Source organism: Megalops cyprinoides, chromosome 9, assembly GCF_013368585.1.
Source record: "Megalops cyprinoides isolate fMegCyp1 chromosome 9, fMegCyp1.pri, whole genome shotgun sequence".
Lineage (NCBI taxonomy): Eukaryota > Metazoa > Chordata > Actinopteri > Elopiformes > Megalopidae > Megalops > Megalops cyprinoides.
In genome coordinates, this window is record NC_050591.1 from 28,449,134 (window position 1) to 28,467,030 (window position 17,897).

Consider the following 17,897-nt stretch of genomic DNA (forward strand, 5'->3'; position numbering starts at 1 on the left):
AGGTAATCTTTGGGGACACTGTATGTAATAACGTTTGAAGCCCTCTGCAATTCCCCTCACGACGAGAGTGCATCGGTTGCAGCTTTGATACGCACAGCTATAAAAATGGCGACAAATCTGATTTATTTGAACAAGCCGCTGTGTGGCGGAATAACTTCTTACGCCCCTCGTGAATTTACATCACTTGCACCTCTTGCACTGCGGGCTTGACTGATGATCAGAAAAGCGTCCGTCTGGGGATACCGCGTCCACATTGGCTGGCTGTAACCTCGCATGAAAAGGCCTGTCCTCAGCCTGCCGCACTGTGATCAATGAGGGGCTGGCACCAGAAGATGGATTAGGCCTACCTGAATTTCATCACAGAACAGCGCCAGGTTATTCGCTGCAGCCTTCACAGATCTCATTGCCGGGGCCACGGACACTGTGCGCCACAGTTTCGGCTTTCAAAAAACACGCCGGTGAGTAAGCGAGGCTAAAGGCTTATTTATACTACCTGAGGAGAAAGGCTTATTGTATACTACCCCAATGCTTGCAAAACAAATGCCTGGATCTGCGAGGAACACTCATGGCGCACTGATAGCAGACTGCAGCGTGCACATGTGAGTCTTACCTACATAGCAAAGTGTAAATTCTGCAACTGGCAACTCATGCATTATGCAGTACTGCACTGTACACTAGATGGCAGTAGATGATTAGGTGGTCATTTCACTGATTTACAGGTGCTCCATGATGTATGTAGGCTTTGAGTGCCATGACTTTCATAACGAAAAGTGAACTTCCATTGGGGGTATAGGTGTCATTTCATAATGGCTCTCTCTGTTATCATTATCAATATTATTATTGGTAATGCATAACTAGTATGCTCCATCTCAGTCAAGGATGCTCTGATAAGCAAACGCTTATAACTTAGCTAGCTAGCCTAGCCTTGTGTTGGAATGTGACTGAATGGAAAGCAGCCTATAATTATAGAGCTAAATAATGAAGCAGTCATAAAGGAACTCATTTTCAGATGGGTTCACTGACACATTATGTACTAGCACTGTATATGAACATACAAGTGTGCAACATAACCCCTGAACACTTGCCTGGTGTGTAGGTCAAGTAGGCATGACATAGTGCCTGACCTGTATGTGAAACAAGCAGTCATAAAAAAACAGTTCAGTCAGGCATGCATGCACAAGGGTCAGGATTATGAGAACATAACCACATTCAGGATGTCAGGTACTTTACAGAGTTTGTGTGTGTGTGTGTGTGTGTGTGTGTGTGTGTGCGTGTGTGTGTGTGTGTGTGTGTGTGTGCGCGCACACATGCATGCATGTGAAAGGGGTGGATAAAAGGTAATGGTTAATCCAACGTTCCCTGGCACACCTGTCTGAGGAGAGAAGCAAGGCTCTCTGACAAATTGGTGGTTTGTGGCTTTCAGCAATTATTCCCAAGGCTTGAAAATGCAGCAGGCTGCAGTTCAGCCATGAAGCGGTGATCAATACAGCCTTTGTAAACACAGAGTCTGATTTGGGAAAGTGGTCCGTGGTGACCTGAGGTGAAACAGCAGAAAAGGGACCGCAATCAGTGATTAGAGGCTCTAATGATCCAAACAGAATCCGCACACGGTCGTGACCACAGGGCGGGCTGCAGCACAGTCTCTCCCTCAGATGGGATTCTGTTCACGACTCACAGGAGCCTTGATCGGTTCGATGGCGACAGTCTCTTGGCTGGAAGGACGCCCCTATCAAATAGCCAGTGATGTATTTCCTGGCTAAGCAAAGGCTTTAGGTCCTTTATAAAGACACGTAACGTTTTCAAAAATCCACTCACAAAAGGCACGATGGACAGCCTCGTCTGAAGTACCACTCCTGAATCTGCTTAACATTTTCAAGCACACAGACTCAAATTATCACTGTAGGAACATTTTAACAGTTTTATTATTTGCTGTGCAGACACCATTATGCAGATGAACTTACATAGACAACTCACAAAGTACATTAGACCTTAAATTTATACTCTATTTACATTCAGGTCAGTTACTCTGAATTTCCAACCATCTGGTTGCTCGACACTAGGTCCCTAACCATTACTCCCATCAGCCTCCCCAGGGTTTAGAGGTGCACACACACACACACACACACACACACACACACACACACATTGCACTGCAAAGGGGAGGACCAAAGATAATCTGCACTGCTATATCAGCAGCAACCTGTGCCTAATCTACCATTGCTGAAAACTGCCCTTCCATGTCTTTGAAAATGATGGGGCGCTGAGTTGGATTCCAACCCAAATCAAATGCTGCGATGGCGTATCGGATGTGACTATGAGACGGTCACGCTCTTGCGGACCCGTCCAGCTTACTGAGAGCGCACAGGGTGACACCAGATACAAAGCTGCCAATCACCTCAAGCATGGAGGATTTACCGATTTCCACCAGCCTTTCTTACACCCACACACATTCTGCGACATAGCAGTGCACATTTCCTAAAATCCAAACACTGCCCATCCAGAACTTCCAAAATGGTCTTGTGTATGCACTGTATCAATTTTACCACTCTTCTCCTCGCGAAAAAAAGTACGTATATATCTATCTCAGAAGCAATTCTTGATATAGCTGAATTATTTAGAATAGCATTAAAGTAAAAAGACAGATTGTGAGAGTGATGACCTGACACTCTCAGATGCCCGTTGGTACGATATATATCAAAGAGATATCTGCACTGACAGGTAGGGCTTTCATGGTAGCATCCAACAGGGATTTCAAATATTCCAACCAGCTGGATAAAGCGCACTACCTGGAGGACGCACCCATTGAGAGCCTGAAAGAAAAACAACACTGGTACTTTGAGTACCTGTCGAAAAGCAGGAGTCGATTGAATTTCAATGGCTTGTAGTTCTGGTGTGGTTTTTACTTAGGGAAAACTTGCACTTACAGTTACTTGTGGAAAAGTTTTGACAGTGAATGTGTGTGTGAGAGAAAGAGAGAGCAACAAATAGAGAGAGACGGTGAGAGAGACAGGGATAGAAAGTGAGAGAGAGAGAGAAAGAGAAAGATAGAGAGTGGGTGTGCTTTTTACAATGCATGTGGCAGCTGCACAGAATTATCTTAATTCTGCTATTGTACTACCTTATAATAAAGATGACCATAGGGTTCTTGGTTCAGTACAATCCTGGATTCATCCCACCATTAATCATTTTCACATCATTACTGTGGATCAGAGTTTGGACAATATCGATAATGCTAGTGTTGCCTATTAGCTGTTTTAGCCAGCTTGTTGTCAGTTTTCTTCCCTGCTGTCTTTCATCATATAACCAACAGACCAAGAAATGACCTGTTGTTATTTTGCTACTCCACAGGGTGGTGCCTGTGAGCATACATTCTTTTCTCGGCTGGACACCACCTGTCTTAAACAACTTCTTGACTTAAGCAGTCAGAAGGCTCATGTGAGTTCAAAGTTTAATTTTGTACATTCAAGGTTCAATGATTTGACTGCTGACATTGACAGAGACTTTGTTTTTGCTGGCCTGTTCCATGTTTTTCACACATGAGAAAATCGGTGACTGAGATGCAGGCAAGCTTTTCTATACAGACCTTTTACAGGAAAACCGTTCAATCTAGTATTATGTTCATTTGAATAATCAGTTATAAAATATATGTTTATTTCATGTTAACAGTAGAAATAATAGAGTTGCATACATTCACAGGGTAGAATGCCACAGCATACCATATCACTGCTTCTTCCCTTTCTTTGTTAACAATTTATTCATTTTAGCATGTCAGTAGAGTGCAGTAGACTCACTTGTTAACAAAGCCCAATGTAGAAGATATTACACGCAATTAACACTAACATGGAGGAACAACTGACACAAAGAAAACCGTTTTAACAAGAGTTTTCACTGCTTTGTAGAAGGTGGTAGTCAAATCCTGTCGTCAAGTGTGGGAGTACCTCCTGTGTGTGGACAAAGCCATTTTTGGCTTTGAAGTCTGAAAACTTGCATGAACTCACTTAATACAGTGCAGATGTAAAGCGGGGTTGTCTAGAAAATAATGATGTCTAAATTGCATATATACACTTAAAGTCAACCCTAAGTATTTTTGCTTGCAGAAACTGACAGCTAAAGCCACTAAGGCACCAAGATTTAGGCATATGTAAGGAATTTCAAGACCTGGGTACAAATAACCTGATGTATGCAATACAAACCAGGAGCCATTTTTGGTGTTGTCATTAACACTATCCTCATTAACCTGTACTTCAGATTACCTTAGGTGATATCTTTCAGGCATATCTAAAAACAACAGTCTTTGACATCACGGGGAAAACAGGCCAAGATTTTTGCTTTGTTTTTGTTCTGCACATTTCGGCATCAGTACTGTTCTTTTGATAAAGCCCCTAGAAATGGGAGATCTGCTCATTCTGCAATTTCGATGTCAATTTTGAGTGAGTGGAGTCAATAGGAGCAGACTGCTACAAAACTTTTGGCTACAAAGCTGTAGTTGCAACCTCTGGAAATACTGCAATCCAGACCTTGCAAAACACTGGACCACAGAATACAGGTTCGCCTCACGGCGAGGCAGGGACTCCATCAGGGTAGTCTTTTAGCGCTGATCCGCGTTGCCAATCTGCTGTTTGTTGGCAGCACACTGTGCTCTGGGAGATTAACTCCTGGGTGGCTCTTCCAGGCAACAAACACACCGATCTCGGTGACAACATGCAAGATATAACCACCTGCACTATACGGGAAGGACGAGATGAGAGGCTCTCGGTCTGACCGCAGACTTGAGTCTCTGGCCATGGATCACAACCCAACAACCGGCTCAGTCTGATGCATTGTGGGATTTGTCTCTCCTTTCCAAAAAAGATGTGCAGTAAGATAACAGTTTCGGTGCCCCTTCTTCCAAAACATCAAGGGAAAAGGGGTTAAGTGTGCTTGGTGACATCCCTTTCATCCTCGAGAGGCATTAAAAGCAACAGAGAGGAGCACTCCACAACCTTTTCGGTCTCTCGCTAGAATAGGAAATAAAAACGAGAGGAATGAAAGAAGGAAAAAAAGCAACCAAAAAAGAAGAGCCTGAAGGACATTCAAAGTTATGGTCTCCCCATCCTGGCAGCACCTCCCTCAAGTTCACTTCACAAAGGGAGCCCCTGAAAAACTTCAAAGTTTGTTTTCTTAAACTCTGGAGCTTGTAATATATACCTATTGTGTATCCTCCTTTGAGCAGCTCAGAGAGTCAATAGCTTTTACTCAGTCAACTGTGAGGTCTGACTGCAGATAAAGAGAGTTTGTGTCACTACTCCGAACAGCTGTCTCCTCTCTGCTTTGGCGCAGTGACCTTTGTCACTCTGTCTGTCCCTCTCCCCCCCTTGCTTCCTTTTCTCACTGTCTCCCTCTCTGACAGTAGCTCACGGAGATAGAGCTGATAGAGGCTTCTTGTTCATGCATTTCTCCTTTTTTTGGCTGCTCCAACCAAGCCACAAGTCCTCTGCGAGCGTGTGAATGCTCAGACACTCACTTCAGCTGTCTCAAAGGCCGCAAGAGGGCATTGGGGAGGTGATCTCAAGCTGGAAGACAAGCGCCTCTCCACCGCAGTCAAATTTGTGATGTACTCCACAGACAGCACCCTCAAAACGCACAAACAAGATTGAAGAGTGACCCTTTTGTATGAGATTCTCATCAAAACCCAAACAAATCCAGCCAGCAAAAGCAAACATGAACAGCCATGTTTGCTCATTGTGTATATATTTTCTCCGCTGAGAATGAGACCTCAAAGACTGTAAGCCAGGTCAGATCTGACTGCATTCCCTGACATTCCCTTTAACAGGTACACTGAAGACAAACAATTATTTATACATGACTTAATGACAAAATGAGCAATGCTTATTTTTTGAGGATTCTCCTGCTTTATTCTCCCATCTTACTGTAATCACGCCTTCCATTCTCAGGACTGATTAAATACATAACCATGGCAACCGAGATAATGCACTCTCTGCAGAGTGCGTGTATTCTTGGGTATTGTCAGGGACAAAACTTCCAGGGCCATAAGCTAGCAATGAAAAGCAATGATTAAATATGAAATGATCAAAAAAGGCCCAACAACACTAATTATCACTAATATATTTGGGGATATATACAAATAAACAAGCTATACTTGCATGCATCTCTGTTAGGTTTGTTAAAGACAGTATCTGTTAACTAAACAGAGCAATCAAAGATGCCACTTAACGTATTTGTTGTTAGACATGTTGCTAGATAGGCATAATAGCTTTGTCTGATTTTCTAAAAAAGGGTGGGGATGACCTGCAATTATCTGCACAGTTGTTCACTGTGAAACTGCTACCAGTAGTCTAGTATTATAACACACCTAATCTCATGTTCATTTGCATGCTAACTGGAGTTAACAATGAGTCTCACAATTTGCTTTTAGCAGGACTGTTTGTGACAGTATAGTACAGTTGTGGTTACCTTTTGTAACTCTACTGTGCGTGACCTTGACTCCACTAAGCATGAAAACGGTCTCATAACCATACTTAGCTTCAGTTTGAAGAAGACCTGAGAAAGACAGCTGTGAGATAAAACTGGGATTTATACATTTTTAAACACCGCTTACTCCTCCATCGCCTTTACTGTTCACATTCAGTTAGGAAAACCTTAGCTTTATGCTGTCCTATGCTCTGGAGGCATAGGTATTTTGTTGCATATCTTCTATCCAGCTGTACACACATTGATTTTGGGTTTATGTAAACAAAGGCGCACATGCAAACCTACGTTATACCCATAGTGGTACTGACATGTGGGGGAAAATGATAATTCTGGGCCCATGCAATAACATGCTGGTAACGCTGTGGCCACTGCTTCTTTTATTAGTGAGTAATTTAACTTAACTCCAAGGACATTGAAGTAGGCACTATGAGAGGCAGCCCAATCTCAGCCTCATTCTGGAAAATGGCCAAAATTCATTACACAGGTTATTGGAAGAAGAACATGGAGAAGAAATACTCTGCGTGGAAACGCTAATAGGATTTTTTTCACAAAAAGCCCACCCTGTTGAACTCATCCCTTCACAGCGCACATTTTGCCAACAACCTTGATGATCTTTCACATTTTCACAGATTGTTCTGTATTAGGGATTACGCAGTATGTCTCTGCCAAGAAATGAGCTCACTTTGCTTGATCTATCTCCCTTAACCACCTAAATTTTGGAACAACTTCTCAACATTCTGTGCCTACATTCCTTTGCCAAAATGAGTCTATTTAAAACACTCATTTAGAATTCAATGAATTTCCTCTCGCATTTGTTTCCACACACCAAGTAAATATTCCCAAGCTTTTTAATCATGCACTTACCAAATAATTTCCACATAATGTTTCTGATGATAAGAGTTTTAAGAAGGCTGTTTTGCCAATTCTGGCAATGTTCATACAAATTCCATGAACGTGAACGTGAATCTGTCACTATAATGTTACTTGTCTGCGGGGGGGGGGGGGGGGGGGGGGGGGTAAGTGCCTTTTGAGTCCACTCCATGCTGCAGACCTGGGTCTTTTGCCAGAGCAAGCTGAACAGTATCGGCATGGCATGTGCATTGTGCTGCTGCAGCCAACAGGTCAGGGTGGGCCACGACGGCATACAGGAAATAATGGCAGCAGTCTGGACATGGTGGCTTAGCACGGTCCCAATGCTGGACACCTCCATTAGAAGCATGTGGGATTGTAAGTGTGTGTGACAGCTCTAATCAAGAGAACCTCTTTCGGGATGGCCTCCCCCTCTTGTCTTCGAGTGACTCTTTCATCCATCACGTCTCCTAATTGGAGCTTTTGCACATGCTCCCTCCGATAAACAGCCGTCTCGGGGCACGTGCCCCCCTGTTCCTCCTCCGTACCATGGAGTCCGGGATGCCGCGAATCCCTTCCTGTGTTTACCACTCTTCCACATAATGAAGGCCACCAGAAATACACATACAGCCAATTAAATGTGTTATTTACATTTTTGCCATCTTCCCCGCTGTCGGAGGGCCCCTCTTTACACATCAAAGAATGTCTGAGCCAGGAGGAAGAGCCGTCACCCGACCCAGATGAAAGCAAACGGTAAACACTGGCCATGCAAACGCTTTCAAAATATATATACGTACAGGGTGTGAAACAAGAAAGTCCATAGTCTCCTTCAGGAAATGGAAATTCTGGATCTGTGCTCTTCTGAATTATAAATAAAGTCTTATTATTTTTATGCATCTAGGCCACATTATGTGGAGGCAAGAATGACAGTTACTAGAAAAGGGAACTTTACCACCATTGTCACAACCAATTCCCCAGTTTCTACCCCTAATACTGTCTTGTAAAAATGGGGGTTTTCCAGCTCTCCAGAGTTTTTTAAGCTTTTAGGGAGCATTGTACTTTAGTGCATTTGTCACAAAACTTTTAATAATGGGCTGTATCCATTACAGAGCACCACAGTGACAGCTAAGGAGAATAAACCCTTTTAACTTCCATGACAACGCCCAAGCACCTTATCCCCAAGCATCCATCAAACACAGCCGTGTAGCACACAGGATGAACGGAAAAGTTTCTGCTCGTTATGTTTGTTTGGGTTGGTCTGGATTAGCAATCTCAGTGGAGAAAATCATAAACACAACTGTGGCGGTGTGGTTTTAGCATTCCTCAGATTGGTGGGAGCCTGGCATGACTTGCCCTTGAAGACTACCTTCCTCACGGATACGAGCTCGCTGCCCCCCCCCGATCATTCTGCTTGTGGTACTCAAAACACGCTGTCTCATTAAATTACTCCCCGTCACTGTCATCGCGACGCTGAGAGACGGAGCTGTCTCTCTGCTGGGGTGACAGTATCAGCAGATGGCGTTCTGCTGAGACTCTTTCCTCTAATAACATCCCAACAGAGCCGGTCCTACCTGTGTGCTTTCCATGGCTGGTAGGAGGAATCATGGGGAACAACTACCCTCAAATTACTAACCACTTTAAACAGTTCTGTCTGAAACCTAAAATCCAACGTACTGGGTGTTTTGGATGACTTTCTATCAAATGCCCATATTTGTATTTTAGATTTTGAACTCCCTGCACTGGTAGCAATGCCTTCCACCTGAATAACTCATTTCACTGACAGCCTCATAAATGGCAAAAAACTATTTCCATTTTGTCTATAGCTCACAGATGCCACAAACAGTTCAACCCATCACTTGTGGCACATGGTGCCACAATTTTTCCTGACACGGTTCAACATTTACTGCTTGTAAAAACGGTTAACTGTGAACCTGCACGCTGGATCAGTTCCGAGTTTAATTGTAGCCAGAGAAAATCAGGAAGATATCATCAGCGCATCGCATCGTGTTCTCAGCACCTTAACCGTGAACCCCACCAGACACCTCTCCCAAAACACCATGTATGGTCACGGTTCATTTGCGCAGCTTGCAGAGCGTGCGAGGAGGGTTAGGGGAGGTCACTCTTGCTCGGGGGAGCCACCGTGGCGAACGCTTCCCATAAAAAAAAAAAAAAAAAAAAAAAACAAAGACCAAAACAACAGATGTGAACAAAAGCCATTACGGGCTCCTTAAAAAGCGAGGCGGTGCAAAGTCGGACAGATGCTGGGCTAATTAGCCAGACACTGGGGGCTCACAGTCGTCCACTGCGCGTTATGCCCAGGCCTGTAAACACGCCCAGCCGTGTCACCCCGACAGCTGACATATGCAGCCGAGGCTGGCCTTCTCTAGGGAGGGGTGACTTTGACACTGCTGAAACACTGCACTTACCTGCAGAGAGCAAGACTGCTGGGAGAAGAAAAAAAAAGACTGGAGAAAGAAAGGATACTTCCCAGGCGACTCCACTGCAATCCTGTAGTTGCTGTAGCTCTTCGCGGGGTGGAAGTTGAAGACAAGCACAACGTTGGCCCTCTCAAAGACAATGACCTTGTCTCCCTCATGCTTAGCGGTGATGAAGGCCTGCAGGGGGAAGGAAGGTGGGAATGATTTTTAATCGGCCAGTCAATCAGTAGTATAATACACTCCACTTCACATATGAAGCTGTCACATATAATTAATATATCTAGCAATATGGTATTAGGACAAAAGGCAACAATGTTCAACAAGTGCTCATATGACGAATGCTCAATTTATCCCCTATTTCAAGAGCAATCTTTTTTTTTTTTAAATATAGAGGATTATAGAAAGAGGTGGCATTAGTTACTGAAAAAAAACAGACAGATGGGAAAGAATCGAAACTAGCACATCACATCTTGACAGCTTGAAATCTTTTTGAAGTGCGCACCTGATAATGTAACTTCAGGGCCTATTATCGCCGCTACCTGGCCTCTGTTTTAATCTCCCAGGCATTCCTTACAAGAGCAGAGCGCACTGTTCACAGCAGAGAGCGGAAACGTCTGCGTATTCCTTTAAAATGGAGCGCTTTGGAGCCCTTGTGTGTGTACATCTCAGAAGAGCTGCGAGTACTGCACTTTCCTGGCATGAGGTGAATAACAGATGAAAGTGGCCTCAGAGGAAAGCGCCCACTCGCGTGTCCACACTGTGTCTGTTTACATCACGACGGGAACCCCCCTCCGATTGGCGTCGTTGAACTTACATGGATTTCAGTTTGTGTTCGACTTCTACCCCTGTTTGAAGCCTACCACAGCATGTCTTCAAAGCGGGAGCCATGGATTGTACTTTTAAGTTAAACCCCTGTATGTTTTCCCTACCACCTCGCTCATTTGTGCTTGAGTTGAAACGGTTTATCACCCTGCCCCCTTACTGCTTGACCCCGCCCAGCCTTCCCACCCACCAATAAAGCCTTTGCCTGAGACTAGCTGTGTGACTTTGAGAGGCAAAACATTACTCACTGTTTACAGCTACCAGAACAAGGTATATTCTGGCTGCCTTATACCGATTCATAAAATTTTTAAATAAATGGGAATAAATGCTACTATATTGATCAGAAATATTTGATGAAGCGATGCGTTTTATAGCCTCTCTGGGTGGTGCAGATTGGTGTGTGTGTGTTTGTGTCTGTGTGTGTGTGTGTGTGTGTGTTTGTGTGTGTGTGTCTGCTGATCAATCTGCTCCTCAAAGATGTCAGTGCAAGATTCAGTATGAAACCTACAGGGGGCGATCCTCAGTAGGGCTAAAACGACACAGCTCAGACAGAACAATGCAAAATCCCCCTTCCTGATCCCTCCCCGTTTCCTACAATGCCACAAGTCCATTTAGACCTAAGAGACTAATCAACCTACCCGCGGAGCCAGGTGAAAAGCACCTCTTCCCTCATTTAGATTAGCGGGGAGCTGGACCCGCAAGGGATTAATTCACAGACAGACTTTTCCCCTGGAGAATGACAAATTAACCAGTCCCTAAGGGCTCCTGTGCAAGGCACCATCCTGGCTTTGTACGAGTGCAAATTGGATGAGGAGGAGACACAGATGATGGAGGCGGAGCAAAAATTTCTAAATATGGACAAAACAAAACAAAACAAAACAAAAAAAAACACTAACCCTTCCAGCCAGAGCTGCGATACACTCTCGCTTCTTATTCTCCACCCGCCTACTGCTTAAAGAAATGGGATCAAGGTCGCAGCCAAACGCTGCAAGGTGAAGCAGCCCTAATCTGGGCACTGGATCACAGGCGGAGCATTACTGAATCAATTACACAGTCGCTCTCGTAATCCCCGCCGATTCAGCCACGCGGACTCAATTTGCATTATCCCATTACTTTAATACCAGCTCCCGGAGAAAAAAAATAAAAAAGCTGTATCAGATCATCACTTCTGTTCGCTTCCTTACCCTGTGAGGAGCTACAGAACAGCACAGGAAGTGAGCTCCCGTTTGCACAGAGGAGTACGATCAAAAGAATTTGCCACAAATGAATCACGCCTTAGTCATCTTGTATGGTTTACGCGGGGCTGTTATCTGCTGTTGTTTGTGTACATGAGCACACACACGCGTGTGAGCAGTGCGGGCCTCACCGGTCCAGACGACAGCCAGCCGTACTTGTCCTCGGTGCGGTTCATTTCGCGATCGAAGGCATACAGCTGACGGTACCGCAGGTGGTCCATGTCCACCAGGTTATACTGCCGCCGGGCGTAGTGGTAGCTCTCGTCGTTCCCCTTCCTTGGGAAGTCCAACCACTCTGGGTGGCCAAACTCGTTACCTAGAAATCAAGGAGGATGCAAAAGATTCACATGCTGAGACACACTCTGTTAAGCAAAACTGTATGCACAATTAATGTGATATCCAAATTTAATTTAGGATGCTTAAAAAAACTCACACAACAGAGGTGCAGATTTAATCTCACCAGCATTTATGTTGATTTAGTTTTGACTAAAATTGATTCCAAATCATCATCATAATCATTTCAGAGAGAAGACAGAAAAAAAATACATCTGCTTAAATTTACTGTAATTTAAAGAGTTAACGAAAGACTGTTGACAGACCGAATTTTAGTCAAAAGCTTGGAATAGAAGAGATGAATAATGAATTCAATAAATATAAAGTTTAGTTGGAAAAACTGACTTATTTTGCAAATAAATTTCAAAAAGAAAGTATAGCTCCTGCAAGTGTCATTTGTGTACTGGACTCATGTGGGTCACTATATATAAAGGATATAAAGGATTTTTTTCCATAAAACATGCATGTAACATTTAACATGTAAGCCAATATTTACATTTCTGTTCCATCTTCTTTTATGTAATCAGTGGTATTAATACGTTTTGGAGGACAATGTATATGGTTGTATAACATTAACATTCATGAATAAGGACACTTACCCAGAAAACAATGATAAATGTCTTAACTAACACAACCAACCCCTCACATGCCCACATGAGCTGCAGGCATGCATGCATGCACACACAAGTGCACACACCCATACCCAGGAGATTCCTTTTGGATTAGCAGACACATGAAAGCTTCCAACAGGGGGAAAAAAAACAGAATATCTCAAATTGCAATCGGATCCAAAAACTTTCATTTGAACTTTGCTTTGCAGCAAATTTATGCAGAATTATTTCACCAAGAGACATTTACTGTATATCATTTCTGAGTGGCACTGAAACAGCATGCAGAACAAGAATGAAAAGAAGAGACATTACACAAAGCATTTGACAGGTCTGACCTCACAAAAGACAGAAAAAAACCTAGAATGACAGATATTACTCTGCTTGTATTTAGCCTTTCACCTCTCACTAGATGAATTGCAAATTAATATATCTCATCTTGAATTCATATCAACAAAGAATACCCTTTAATGTTTTTTTTTGCTGCTGAAATACAGGACATAATAATCATAATGTATTCAGACAGCTGTTGCAGATCACAAGCAGAATAAAAAAAAGTTTTCATGGCCAAAGTAATACTGAAAATGATACGCGGATGAATTTAGGCCAGTCTATCACAGTATATGCCACCTATTACAAGTCACTGCAGACTGCCATGACATCATTTGCCACCTTCATGATTTGTGGGATTTTGGGACATGACAGGCACCTTGGAGTCCTCTTGACATCATCCTTGACAGGTTTGCCCTGCAAGAATGAGCTCAAACCGTTTTGCCTGTTTCTCTACAGTGGGTTAAAAGTTGGAATTCACAAGCTGTTGGCTGAAAAAGAAACTGGACTGTTGCTTAGAGTAACCTCACCACCAGAGTTTGAGATTATTGACTGAAGGATCCACATGGAGGGCCTGTCATCATCTGCACCTCATCCAGAGCACTGCACATCCCAGCAATGTAAAGCAGTCTATCCAAAAGCAGCAATCTGTGAAGCGTAACACATCTTATGTGAAACACTACAGAGAAACTCCAAAGGATCTTTTCCTGATGTAACCCTCCGAAGGGGGCAAATGTCCAATAGGAAGCCTACACAGGGGAACCACAGCACCGTCGAAACATCAAATGATCCCTGCAGAGATGAATTAGGACTGCATGAATTATAAATACTCACTTTGCAAATCGTGCAGTGTAAGGCTCCACAAACCAAAGAACTAAGCCTTGAATAGGACCCTTTAAATAAAAGGAACCCAACACAGTCACTAGTGCATGACACAAATAGGTCAGGACTGCAAGCCGGCATCAAACCCAAGCACACACAGCTATAAAACAAGCCAAAGCCTCTTAGCAGGAGTACTGGGACAATGAAACGTGATTGCTAGTTTGCATAAGAAACGACTGTGTATCTACCCTCCGAAAGATACAAAGCAGAGGCATACAAGGACCAAATATAAACTCAGTGTCGCCAGCTTGGCCAGAGACACACGTGCGCTAACACACACACACACACACGAAAACGGAGACCTGTGACGTGGCCTCTATGAGACAGGGGATGCAAACAGGGAGACACTTTCTCCACTACTGTGAAATACACCCCTTCAATACTGCTAGGCCTGTGAATACTAAATAGTAATGGTACAGTAATTAATAAATATACACGTGGGAAGACAAGCATGGAGGTGTGCCAGGAAGTTCACTGGGAGATGTGGGATGTGGAAAACCTGCAAGGACTTCATCTGGCCACATTTAGGGTTAAACTAGGATAAGACAGTGGGTCCATGGGGCCACTGGTCAATAAACATTATACACTATTCTGTCAGCTATGCTGTTATGAGCTCCAGCGCTGGCCGGAACAAAGTCTGACACATTCTTTACAGAGGATTTCTGTCACCTCATAGGATGGTTTCAGCATAGGAGAGTCATAAGTAAAGGGGCTTAGTGTGCAGTGAATCCATGATGACTGCAATGAGAACGCATTCATCAGCAACCAGAAAGACAACAGCAACTTTTCTACTTCTGAAAAGTCACTACCAAATTTTCCGTCAATTGCTACATGACATATTTCCATGCCATTTCCCTTCTAAGGGTGGGAGTGGTCACTCTTTTGTACCTGGGTCCCTAAATCCACGCTGGTTTCATTGAGAGAACAGACACGGGAAGGCTTCAACAATTTCTCCCGACACCATTTTCACAGCGAGCCTTGTTGGGGTAATGACATTCATGAGCTTCAGAGAGGATCACTAGGGAGAGAACAAAAAAAAAAAAACAAAAGCAAACCACAAAAAGAAGATCACAGGGAGAGCCGGACAGGCAAGGAATATATCTGCACACTCAGTCTGTGCTCTAAATGAAAAGGCAGGCCACGGATGACAGTCCTGGCAGCTAGAGTGATGAGATAATGAATCCATCATCAGCTGACGAGACAACATCATAAAATAACAGTCTGGAAGAATTGAATTCCGAGGGAGGGGGTTGAAATACAATGACAACAAGGGTGGGGGGTCGGGGGGGGCACAAAACAATGAAGATAAAGCAAGTTGTTTATTCTGAGAGGGAAGAAAAAAGTGACTGCATGATGTGGAACAAACAGGGAGTAAAAACGGTTTATAATGAAATACATTAAAAGCTGTTGAAGAAGCACTGATGCGCACACACACTGCGAGCCATGCTTCTGCATTAGTTAGGGTTTTTAATTTAGCCCGTGTGCCACACACACAATAATCACTGCAAAAGTTATCCATGTAGGATATACTGAATTTGGAAAATTTTTAAATCTAAAGATTCTCCAAGGCATCTGCATTATAACTGGCACAGTCACACTTACTGGCAACATTTGCACACCTTTCTAACCATCTCAAATTTTATGATTATCACAACTATTCCAAAATGTGCTCTTGATCTGACATTGCATTGTATGTGTTATCTGTCAATTATTATGTGAGAAGTCTGTGTGTGTGTGTGTGTGCGTGTGTGTGTGTGTGCCTGTGTGTGGTAATAGTGTTCTGCTCACACTCACTAGTCTGGGGTTTGGGAGTGTTGTTAGCCTGGCCTGACACTGTTGATTGTTCAACTCGATTGGATACACTTCTGTTATTTTATGTTGGAAGTCACTCTGAATATGAGCATCTCATAAATGAATGTAATGTAATGCAGCATTCAACTACACTATGCATTTGCTCAAGAGGGTACCAGTGCCTGTGAACTCTGACACCCTCTGACTAGTTCTGTCTGCTTCACTGCCAGCCTCTGTGATCTCCCTAAGGTTAAGGTAGGCCATCCCAGACAAAGGCTGAGATACCTGAGAAAGTGTATCTCCTGTTAAGCTACAGGACTATAGCGTTCACTAAACTAAACACCACTTCATGGCGTGAAATCAATTAATATGCAGAGAAGACACTATTCAAATTCGAAATAACCAAAACGTTCTCTTAGAGAAGAATTCAAAGAGAGGAGGGTAGTGCAGGGGTCTCTGCATAATTGAACATACAGAAAGGTGAGATGGAATTTGTTGCTATACAACTCATTCATTAGATGTAGGCAATGAGACCTGGAGGTGAAGTCATTTTGTTCTTTCCAGAAAAATACAAAGAAATAATGTATTACAACTAAAGATTTTGTAGCTTTGACAATGGTGTATGTATATTAACAACACTGCTTCACCTACACATCTCATTTCTCAGTTTATAATATATTTACACAAGCCCTACTAATGTGGGACTTTTACAATAGGGAGGCAATGGAGCACAGTGCTTAAGAGACAAAGCTTGTGATCTGAAAGTTTGCCAGTTCAATTCCCAAGTAGGCAATTATTGTCATACCATTGAGTACTTAACCCAAACTGCCTCAGCTGTATAAATGGAAAACATGTAAATCATTTTAAGCTATTCAAGTTGATCTGGATAACAGCAAATAAAAAAAATCAAATCTCCATTCAAATGGTTACTCTGGAACTTTCTTATGTGCAGATCAAACCGTTTATCTGTAAGTATAGTAACACTTATGACACATTTTCAAAAGGATGGTTGGACTTCACTCTTTTTTGTCAGGTGTTCATTCTCTGCTGAATGTCAAAATAGAGGCATTCCCCAGTTTGACATTGGAACTTTGAAAACACAGCTCAATACATCACTCCTGTATCTCAATTTACCTCTATTGGCCCTAGAGTTATGTCAAGTACTATAAAGACTTTGTTTAAGGGGCCCTGAATGACTGCTTTGCACATTCACTCTGACTTGGCAACTAAGTGATTTTGGAACTAGATTTCACAATTTCATTTCTCTGGGGACACAATAAGTGTCAAAGCAGCAGTGAAAAAATGCAGCCGCTTTCACACTTGGCTACATTGAAATTGAGAAAAAATGGGTCAAGTTATAATCAAAGTGTCATTCTACAATAAAAAAGAAAACATACTGCCCTCCATGACTCTCTCCCCTTTACTTTGCATGTAAACCAACAAAAAAAAAAAGTTTCATGCACAAGCATGTAAAAACCAAACATAAATACAAACTGTAAAAAGAACAAGTTGATAAAAAAAGCACTAACACCCAATAACACACAGCTGCAAGCAAGCTACTGAGTGGTATAGGCAAAAAACAACCATGTAAAAATACCTCAGATTATTTTTGAAAAGATTCTAGCTACATTTAGTTCATTAACTGAGGGAGAATGTTGGAAGACACATAAAAAACACAACAAATGTAACCAAAAAACACCTCAAACAATACTTTGAAGAATGAAGGTCTCAGGTAAAAGGCAGATAAATCTCAAAGGCTTCTTAAAAATTAATTTAACACTATGGGAAAATCATGCTAGGAAAAGTGATCCAAACTGTGCCTGAACCTCAGGATTGTAGTCTAATTTGACAACATGGCTGGTCAAAAACAAAAAACAAAGCATTTCTACTGTTTTGCAAAGAGCTGAGTGAGACATTGACCTAGCAAACAGCACGACGCCACAGCGCATCAGTGACATAAAAGCTTCATTATCCGAGAAGTTTACAGCCGTGGCCTGCACTGCTTATTTGCAGTTCACCTACTTTGCTTTTAATCTGTTTCTTAATTAAAGTGAAGGGCTAAGATTGTTGTTTCCCAGACATGTTCAATCACTGTCCCCGTGGAAACCTGTGACTCATTGACTTCGGATCAGCTTAAT

At 42.8% G+C, this 17,897-nt stretch overlaps 1 protein-coding gene across 1 annotated transcript in view; it reads right to left on the bottom strand.

Annotated features, from left to right (window-relative positions):
* The window catches only part of gbe1b (glucan (1,4-alpha-), branching enzyme 1b), a 124,091-nt gene that overhangs the window by 19,493 nt on the left and 86,701 nt on the right, over positions 1-17,897 (bottom strand). Inside the window, exons 13-14 of the mRNA XM_036537233.1 lie at positions 11,947-12,131; positions 9,805-9,935 (exon numbers count right to left, since the gene is read on the bottom strand). Coding sequence (XP_036393126.1) covers positions 9,805-9,935; positions 11,947-12,131 — 316 coding nt within the window. The remainder of the gene's footprint in view (positions 1-9,804; positions 9,936-11,946; positions 12,132-17,897) is intronic.